The following is an 11,161-nucleotide window of genomic DNA, read 5'->3' as shown; positions in this document are numbered from 1 at the left end:
TATTTTTATTCTTTGATATTTAATACATTTAATATATATATATTCGTTATACTTTCGGTGAAATCGAATGCTTGCATAAGTCATTCTCTATGATCATGCCCAAAGATAGATCGAAAGCTACGTCTATTAATTCGAATGCTTGCCGCTGAGTTACGCTCTACTTGACAAAGGAATGTGCGATCGTCATTCAGGACAATCTGTCATCGTGGCAATTACTGTATACAAACTCACGGTGCTTCGCTGCACCTTTGCCAATTACGATAAGACAAGTTTAATTTGAGTTCCTGTATCGCGCGGAATTATCAAAATAAAAATATGGTGATAGTATTTTATTTATACGATTATCTCTCGAGCAGGAGAAATGCAACTGAATATAAGAATTATCTCTTGTGTTATAAAATTTCCAGAAATAATTGCATATCGGTACCGTTGATTCGGATCGTATCGAAATATCGCAACGCTATCCAATTGTCGTGTAAATTTCATGTTTGTATCAAGCTACCGTGGCAATTCTCTCGGATTACGAGAGTCATGAGCGTTGTCTCCGCGTTGCGTTACAAATTTCTACGAATGCAAGTGCATCACAGTGCTCAGCGCCTTTTCATGCATTCCATAGCGCAATGTAATGCGCGAAACACCCAGCCTCAACATTATTCACTGTCCAATTTATTATATATCGACATCTGAACGGTAAAGGTATTAAAACAGGTTATATAGTGCAATATATTTTTGTCTTATAAATTTTACAGTGGTTATGATTGAAAATGAGAATCATCTTGATTTTCAGTTCTGTTTCTCGCATTCATTTATTTATATATTATTTAATTTTCCGTAACTAAATTTGTATAATGTGTAATTTATGAGTAGTGAATATTGCGCTATATGGATTTTTTTTTAATTTCATGCGACTTGAACTGGACTTCTCACTTTCTAGATACCTTTAAATCGTATTTCGTATGTATACCGACATAGACCGATCTTTATGCCTTAAGGCTATTACACACAAAATGATATAAACTGCATAATCATAGCATATGGCCGCTGAACCAATAAGCATCCAACATAAAGATGTCATATTGATTTATATAAGATGTTGTTGGTCTAAAAGCTTTATGCTATGGTTATGCAACTTATATCATTTTGTGTGTGATTACCCTTATGCGAAATAGACCGCTTTTCATTTATTTCTTGACATAGACCTTTCAGGCCGCAGCACAGACTTTTGCATAACGCATAACATACAGTGCGAATCAACTAATCAAAAATTTTCCTTTCCTCCCATTCCATGGAAAAAAAAGAATTTCGGTTGATTGATTTCTTCATGCACTATGCATTATGCGTTATGCAAGAGTCTTTGCTGCGGCCATTCTTCATGTTTTTCTCGATATAGCACCTTCTCAGGCTCAGGCATCGATAACATTACTTAATCTAGTAACTAATGAGAGATGAGAATATATGTGTAAGGTATTTCAGCGGCTGATATCTATTACTCTTTAGAGAAGAAAACTTTTCCATTTTTACCGAAGAATCTTCTCAGCTTTCTACAAAGGTAAAAGTATCCAAAAATTCCAAAAATTCTCTTCAGTTCGCTGACGAAAAGGGAAGGTCATCAAACTTCAAAAATTCTTTTAACTGCATGCACATTGCACCTAAAATGTCTTTCTATTGGAAATATTTTGGAGGATATTGGAAATATGTTCGATAAGAAGACCAGAAAAATAAAAATCGTTTTTTGTTACGAAATAAATAATGATTTTCCAAGAACGCAATATATAAGAAAATTTCATTTTCGATAATAATTATCAATCTTCAATAAAATAATGGCATCTGCGACTGAACAACCATCCATCTCCAGTAGAATGCTAGTCGAAAGATTATTTGCAGCATAATAAAGAAAAACGATTTCACTCTTCGTTCGACAAGTAAAACCTCTATTCGAGCCGATCTTTCATTCTCTATTCTCCGATTCTCCGACAAACAACCTATTTGCTAAGGGCGAATCTGCTCCCGGCGACATATTGCGCCAAAAATCACATTCCTACCGACCCCTACCGAATTATAGCGTCGACGGAATTCACCACGTGAATTCACATTCCCACACAGAAGTGCGTACGCACGCGCAGACGTGGGGTGTGCGGCGATGAGGACTCACGCTACCAGCACGCATGAATGCCTAATGCCTGCGGACAGTGATTTCCACCCTCGACGAGAAAGCGCGCCTCCTACCTCGTCCCGCTTTTGATCTACTCGCCAGTCGCTACTCACCCCATTCACCCTTTCTGTAAGCAGATGGGGTTCTCACGGCCCCACCCCGCTCTCACCTATAGCCCACGATGTCGCACGTAATCAGTCGCACGATAATGCCGACTGTCACAACACGCAAACATACGCCCGCGATGTTCAGATTAAGAAATCAAAGGATTAGCCGTGACTTTGGGATAAACGTTCTATTTTGTATAGAGATATATTTGATGACTGCACGATGTAATATGCGTGGCAGATTCCAGCAACTCTTTTGTGTAACTTATTTATACGTATTTTAATCGTGACAAGAGGCTTCGTAAACGTGCCTATAACGCGATTATGGCGGATAAGTACCTGTTAGTCTATTTGATATAAAACCGTACACGTTCTTAAATCATATGTCGTGACAACAAAATTCACAAGATTCTGGTTGACTATAATGAAGATTTAATATTCATCATTTCGTTCTACTTAATGTTATTTCAAATATATTATATACATTTCTATTCACCTCTGATAATTATGTTTCGTTTCCGTATAAAAATCTGATGTTTTCTTTCGATTGTCATAGCGATAATTCGATAAAGCCGATATGAAAATATTCTCGCCGAAAAGTGCACCCAATAAATTTTGAATAATGTATGTCACGAAGTCACGTCGGTAAAATATGTACGTATAAAAAGAAGAGAGGCGATGCATACGTGTGTGTGTGTGTGTGTGTGTGTGCGCGCGCGCGCGCGCGTTTCGTTATTACACGTACGATAGGCGTATTGCAAATAAACGTATCGACACATACGTCGTGCTCTACACTCTACCGCACAACATGGGACTACACCTTGTCACCATCGACGCCGCCCCGCGCGTTCGTTACGCGCGTATATTATTCATCCCGCGTGTCGGCTACGTTGAGACGATAATGGCCGGTTGTCGCTCGTCTATCTTTACTGACGTCACTGTTAACAGGTTGGACGAAAATACGTCCCGCCGACTGACGACAGCCTCATCATTGTCGTCGTCGTCGTCGTCGTCGTCGTCGCGCTTGTTAACTGCTTCTTCTGCAAGAAGATATTCGCGCGAAATGTAAAATAGTCGGAAACGACACACGCCGCGTCGTTAATTAGAAATATTAATAAAATTAATTATGTATTTTAATATCATATATCATACGAAAAGAACTATTTTACTGAAATATCTCAAAATTTAGACAGATATAGGTCTGGAAATAATTTTGTTAAACTATCAAACAATTATACAGAAAATTCAAGCATGACGAGCAATGCTACATAAAGTTTTTAACATTATTCTAGCAACCAGCTTGAGCGTTCTACTTATTTTGAGTCCAATAAAATTTATTTATCTCTAGCTAAATTTTTAAATATTTCAGCAAAAGAATGTGGAAAGAATGCTTTAAAATTTAAATATAGATTTGAAAATAATTTTATTGGATCATCAAAATAATTATGTAAAATTCTTTAGCGTTGATGAACAATGCTGCAAAAAATTTTGGTATTCTAACAATTAGCTTGATCGTTTTATATATGTTTATTTTGATAATACAACAAAATTTTCATCTTTTATAAATTTATATCTTTAGCTAAATTTTTAGATACCTTAGCAAAAATCATTCTTTCCACGCATATACATATTATATACTCTTTTAATTCTTTTTAGTGGAATCTTTTTAGTAGGAATCTCATTGTAAAGTGAAAATTGACAGACTTGAAAAAAAGTAGCTCAATTTTCAATCCTTAAGAGCGAGATTTCACTCTTCTAGAATGACAATTCATTCTAAAAGTTTTAAAGACTGTGCATGTGTGTGTGTGTGCGTGTGTGTGTATTATTCATTGCATTTTGTCATATAACTAATAAGATTGATATTAATGAATTTTACATTCTGTCTTTCAGGTCAGATAGCGATCGTAAAATGTTGAACCCAGAGACTGGCTGCTACTCCGAATCCGTACGAGCATGGTAAGTAGCATCGATTATTTTCATTGATCTCGCGACAGCGAGATTATTTCTCCTTGTAATATGTGTCCACTTTTATCTATAGCTATGCTATCACATATCCATGCTCTATTGTAAAGTTAACAAAAATACACTCGGGTTTTTTTTTATCGAAACGAAGTTAACGTTGCTGACGCGCGAACGATCCCCGCGGAGATTTTAACTATTTTAACCGGTGCGGCGTTAAACAGCGGGCGCATTTCCGAAACAATGGACATGAATTTTTGTATAATTCGCCACCATTCATTCAATTTTGTTGAAAAATCTATCACCGCTGTTATTCCATCGCGCGAGGTTTTCCTCACGCGCATGCATTTTTCCTCTCCTCGTTTTCTCTCTTTCTCTCTCTCTCTCTCTCTCTCTCTCCTCTCCTCTCCTCTCCTCTCCTCTCCTCTGTCCTCGCAACACTCGTAAAAGGTAATTTGCCGCGTCCGCTGATGTATTTATAACAAAACGAATTAAACTCGGCGCGCTGCGCGAGCAGGTAACAAAACGCGGCCGGCCGACAAAACCCCGGGAATAAAATACGCAAATATTTGCGTGTTTAATTTGAATCTCGCTTTGGGGTCGAGCGCACGGCGGCGCAACGGGAGGGTTAATAATGAAATGTCGCATTGTCATCAGAGGGGGTTGAACTTCCTCCCTCTCTCTTCCTCGTTCTGGGATGATTTTGTTGAACGCAGCATATTGTCGTCGCGTGCTGTCGCCGTACCTGTATAGGACCGCGAAGGGCCGCTATTCTCTCTTTTTCTCTCTGTCCTTCGACTTCCTTTTTTTCCCCCTTTTCTCACCCACCCGTAACGCTATTCTCTCGCCTCCACTTTAATTTATGACGGCCTCTACAAATTCACCTCCGAATCGCGCGGATAATCCGGTGGTGCTACGATCTGTACATCGTACGCGAGACACTGCGAAAAGTGCTGCACGCTTAACCCTTCTCTGCGAGTTGAATTCATTCTTTTTGAGGGGCACAAGTGTGTTTAAGTCATTGAGAATGCCGTGACCCTCGAGAATGACGCGTGACGAAATACTTTTTGTGCGTGGGGAATGAGGCACCTTCACACTCTCAAAATGGAACGAGGTGGCTCAACTTTCAGTGATATTTGGTGCATTTAATTTTCCCTTTGCGACATGCAATTCTGATTCAAGGCGCTTTCCGAATTCAATTGGACTAACAATTATCATCAACCTTCTCGTATAAAAAACAGAAACTGTACGTACATTTTTTATACTGTCAACGGAGAGATATTGGTACATTCGGTCAAAAACGATTTATCTGCAATTGTGTGTGGTTTTTCTCAGGACATTAGGGACGCGATCACGACTGGCAGAGGATTGTACGGTAGAGGGACGGGGACGTACCTTAATGCGATTAAGGTCGTTATCAGATGTCGCTTCCACTTCTTGCGCGATGACGTCGGCGGTGCTCGTTTGTCATCGCACCGACGTCGTCACGGGGGTTGCATGATTTACTTCCGCCTTTCCCCTTTTCGCGCCCTTCGTTTCCCGCCGTCGATTTCTTCGTCACGATTCGAGCGTGCGACGTGCGTCCGCGTAAGATGAATGTATTTCTGTGACAAACACACAAACGCTCGTACATAACGCGCGAGACAATCTCCAGCGATTAATTCAAACGTCATGTATCTTGTCAGCCATCATTGATTCGCATTATAAATCGTTTAATATCATAATTACCATAAAAATTGTTTACACACATTTTGAATTGAAAAAGTAATTTATGTTCACACTCATTTAATCAGATGCTAGCAGTTGCCAGCAAATTCGATAATGATTTTAAAGCAGATTCCTATCCACAGGTAATGTTTTAATTACATCTTAATTGATGTTAAAACGTTACAATAAAATATAATTTGATATCGCCTTGCTACTCTATCCATTGTGATTTGTTTAAGTTTATTGCTTTCTGCAAGTACGATTTGCAGTTATATAATAACGAAAATGCAGCAAAAATGGAGCATAATTTAGAGCCTTAATGTTTTCTGATTCATTTTTGCTGATAGCAGACAATGTTCGACTGTTGCTTGAGTTTTATTAGCATAATATGCAATACATGCTCTTGACAATTTGATCTGTGGCTATCACCTGTGCCCAGATAATACTTACTTTCGTGACTATTTGTAATCCACAAGTAATTCATAATACGTATGAATTGTCAAAAGGGATGTGAATTTAAAAATCAATTGCTTTAAAGATAATATATAATACCTCCTATTTGAGGTTTACCCAACTCGCGTGTTCGTTCGTCATCGAGAGCGTTCCGTGAGCGAGCGGGTTAAATGTACTTCGAATTAGTTCACGACTGACACCAGTGGATTCGTGAAGGAAAGGGGAAATAATGATAGCGCCTAGAGAATAAATTCTCAAATCGTAGTGCGCGCCGAGAGCTCGCGTGTCGCACGCAGGTCTCAGCCGTATACACGTTAGAGGGAGCATCCGAGGATTCGTTAAGGCCAGCCGTTAACGCCTTTCGCCACGACCCACTATGGCCTAAGGCCGAATTAGTGTCGCATTAGCGGCGAAAGCGAGGAAAAATTGTTGCCCTAGAACGACGAGGAAACGTAGCCTATAAAAAAAAGGATAGGAAAAAAATGTGGCGAAGGGCTGGAGGGAACTTGATCATAGAACTTCGTCATAGAACACAGAATGAGAGGAAGAAAAAGTAGTCTTTGCGAAGAAGATAGACTCCATGGACATTGAAGGCGAGGGTGTGGCCAGAAGATAGGGATGATTAGAAGCTACACCCCCGCATGAAGGGCACAAACAGCCTTGGGGGCGCAGCCGGAAAATTCATGGAGTTACTTAGCAGTCTCCACGCCGTCGCCCGTTTATTTTAGGGGCGAAGGCACGAAGGAAGTCGTTACGTCGTCGTCAAGAGGTCGCCCCGGGGTGAAGACGGTAATCCTAATTAATAATTAATTATGTCGGGAGACCATCTTTCACCCTATTCGACCGAAGAGTAATGCTCGATCGGATTCTTCCTGTCGGCAGCGCGATTTGGCGATACGGTTCACCGACTATTTCCGTAGATTTATGGCATCGGGCTTCACCATAAATCTGATTAACGTCTTACATTAGCTGCGTTTTCCCTTTGTTAGGGAAAGCATCAGAGCGTTAAAATCCGCTAATTAATACATATTATTCTCCCATCGCGCTTAATGATAGCGATGTATATCTCATATGATTTTCAACGTATATTTGCTGGCAGAATCGTTAATTATCTATTTATTATTGTGATTAACTTTTCTTACGATACATATATAATATATAATAACCTCCGTTTCTTTTAACAAGATATTTATTTCTTTAGTATGGAAATGATATTTATTTTATCATAGATCGCCCGAACATGTTGAGCATAGAGTTAACGAAGCGTTTCGATACATTTGTCAAATCCTTAAAAACGCACTTTCGCTTTATCGCACGCTAATATTTAGAATGCAAATTATCCCTCGCAAGAACGGTGCGTATGTATCTCTCGCCACGCGGAAGCGATCATCGGCAGTAAATTCTCCCGTGAATGGAACGCCACATAGCGTTGGACGTTCGGTGGCGACCGAAATAAATAACCATCCGGAGCTTCCTGGAGTCCAGAAGTACGGTGCTTTTCCCCGTCGCATCGTCCACGAAAAAGTCAATGCTGGACTGCCGGGAAAAGTCGACCAAGTTTTACGAGGGCCGCTCGAAGAAAGAGGGGGAGAGATCGCAAGAGGAAACGAGGAGGGAAAAATCGGAGAAAAAGACTCTGGGACTCGTTTCGGTCGGACGCTGGAGAGAGAGATCTCTCCTATATACACGCCTAAAAGTTGTTCATATGTGTTACATACTTGTGTCTGACTCTCCTAGAAGCACCCCCCGTTTGTCAAAGGCGACCCTTCGGTGCCGTTTACAAGACAGCAAATTTGTCTCAGATAAGCAAAACAAACACATAGCGGTTGACCGCGCCATCGCCTCCGCCCTTGTATTACTCGTTTTACATCTTTTCCCCTTAAATAAAAGAAACTAGGATTGCTTTTATTGAACATTAATTTGAAACATATGAATTTTATATATTTTATAAAAAGTACACGGAGAGAATTTTCTTTTAAAATTTATCCTGAAAATATAATAGTTGCGATACAATACAATATTTTTACTATGAACTTCAGAAAAGTTAATCAAACTTATTTTATACGTTGTTGTAATTTTATTAATGAATGAGAAAGATTTACATTAAAATTCTTCGAAATATAATGTTGTCCCACGATTATCATACTTTCAGAGTAAATTCTAAGAAAAAATTCTCTCCATGTATAAATTATTATGTTTGTTGAAACATTATATTTATTTATTGGAATGTTAATTTGGAAAAAAGTTTAATCAAAAGTTTTAGAGCCTATCCGACAAATATTTGCATAACTGCATGATGGTGTATACAAAAAAAATTATTTAATCAGATTTGACGTGCGTCGTTATATAACATAAATGTGGTTGGATGAATTTCTTGATGCAAATGATTAGGCAGCTATGCAAGTGTGCGTTCGGATCTTTAGCATAGCTGCATAACTATATGCATAAAGAAAATTATCCAATTGCATTTATTCTACCATAAAGACGCATGTAAAATTAGATTGAATAATTTTCTTTATATAGCTATACAAGTTATATAGCTATACAAGTTTGTCTAGATAGACCTGTTTCTCTACTTTTTAATATTCTGTAATATAATTATTATATATTTCTGTAATATAATTATTATAGATTTTTAAGGAAAATTACAAAATATCAAAGAGAATCAATTTTAAATATAAATTTAAAAGGAAGAAATAAAGTAGCTTCTTTCTTAAAGGTAAAAATTGGCTTTCAAATTTATTCTAAAATGCATCCCCATTGATCATAATTTTTCGGACACCCTGTATAAAGGGCCGTAGCTATTAACGATGCATCCTGTCCATGGTCACCGAGTTATGAATCGATTCCGCGAATGCCGTGTTTCGACTACTTTCTCGCATTTCGACCGCACTAGGGATTTGCATATATTAGAGTTTATCCTTCTGAGAACGTTCGTCTTCGAGATGCACGCGCATTTACGAATGCTCGCTCTGAATTTTTTGAACAGAATTTTCGTAGTAACCTCATTATGGTTATTTGTGCTCGTTTAAACACTGCCCGCGGCGACCGAATTGTTGCAAAAAAAATTACCTTCTTTGCTCCGCTGACACATGTAGCAGTGCTGACCAATTTTAAGGACCTGAAACTACTCTAAATAGGAATTAAACCAGGAAACGAGGCCTCGCAAAAAATTTAGTCCGGTTAAGGGTTCACTTTCTTATTTAGTTTGACACGCGATGACCGTTTTCGTGATCGACCGAAATAATATATGAAACCTATAGGGAAGAAGAATACGTATAATGCAGAATCATTGGATCTCATTATAAAGATGAATTTGATGCGCGATAGATATCTTCGTCTAGAAGCGACAGGTTAAATCCAGATGTCACATCGAAGCCTCTCTTTTAACATTTTAATAGACGCGTTAACTCTAATGGATACCTCTGGACATCATTTCGTCTTCTTATCGATCCCTCCATCAGTAGTGCCCTCGTCGTCGGCGCGGACCCTTCTTTCTTTAATGGCGTGTGGTCACAGAAAAAAAGAGATACAAATAACTGAAATCCACTGTTAGCTAATTAAATCGTCATACCGAGATTACAATACGTTATTTTGATTTTTATTAGTATCATTGCCGTACATGTCTACGCGTCGTGGAAGGGTGCAGTTATATAAGATCCCTTATACTCAATACCCAATGAGATTTTAATGCGCTTCCCGAAGAGGTACACGTTAGAGCCACGCATGATCGAAAAAGGATTACGGCGTTCAGCATGATTATGTCGAAAGAAAGAAGAGCAGAAGAGAGAGGGAGAAAGAGAGAGGCTAACTGCATATCCACATTCGTCTCGGTGGGGTGCTTCATCGAGGTAGCTTTGCTACCCTGACGAAGCACAGGAATCCTTAGGGCAGCTGTGCAAAAAGAGGGATTTTCAGGCTCCAGCTGTGTGTCCCTGCGTTACCATACGAGGGTTACTTGTCGTGGATGGCACCGAAAGATCTAAGGATCGTTCTGCTCACGTGCAGCATGTTTGTTGATCGAAATTACCATTCTTTGACCTTCCTTTTTCCATGTGTGCCGGCTTTGCGAGTAAATCGTGCAGCGTAAATGAAAAGGAGCGACACCTCGTGTATCGCTCAACTTTCCATACAAGTATTTAATCCACGAATGTTTGCGCTAGCATACATTGGTTGACGTCTTGCTGCGATAACTATGATGAAAATTTAAATACGTGTAAATGAAACTTTTATGTATATATTAGTTGTACAAGTTACAAACATTTTGTGTCAAGAATATGAAATTTGAACGAAAAAAATTATACTATAGGTCAGTAATCTTAATTTTGCCTTAAAAAACCAAGATAGTATATATTAACTTTTACCCTTTCTGTGAAGATAAAAATATTATGTAAGTTTTTTTACATTTTTGTCATGAACGATCGTACTTTAGTAAATAGGATACGCTGAATACGAATATGAAAATTGTTTCTCATGTGAGATTTCCTCACAGAGAAGAAAGAAGAACCATAAAGTTAAAGATTATCAAGATATTCATGAATTTTATTGATGGATCTCTTGGTAACCTTTAATCTTTAGGTAACTACATATTGTGAAAACGGATCTTAAAGTTGGCCATAACTTAGGTACAGTTTCCTTTAAATCTTCCGGAAAAGCAAGATAAAAAACAGATATCTAATAATTTTAAAGATAAATATATATATATACATATATGTGTGTGTGTGTGTGTGTGTGTGTGTGTGTGTGTGTGTGTGTGTGTGTGTGTGTGTGTGTGTGTGTGTGT

At 38.6% G+C, this 11,161-nt stretch overlaps 1 protein-coding gene across 1 annotated transcript in view; it reads left to right on the top strand.

Moving 5' to 3' along the window:
- LOC105616998 (transcription factor Sox-2) overlaps positions 1 to 11,161 on the top strand; it is a 126,787-nt gene that overhangs the window by 62,421 nt on the left and 53,205 nt on the right. Inside the window, exon 2 of the mRNA XM_012198579.1 lies at positions 4,150 to 4,215. Coding sequence (XP_012053969.1) covers positions 4,150 to 4,215 — 66 coding nt within the window. The remainder of the gene's footprint in view (positions 1 to 4,149; positions 4,216 to 11,161) is intronic.

The sequence above is a fragment of the Atta cephalotes genome (genome assembly GCF_000143395.1).
Source record: "Atta cephalotes unplaced genomic scaffold scaffold00011, whole genome shotgun sequence".
Taxonomy (NCBI): domain Eukaryota; kingdom Metazoa; phylum Arthropoda; class Insecta; order Hymenoptera; family Formicidae; genus Atta; species Atta cephalotes.
Note: the sequence above shows the minus strand (reverse complement) of the source record. Positions and strands in the feature narration are given on the sequence as shown.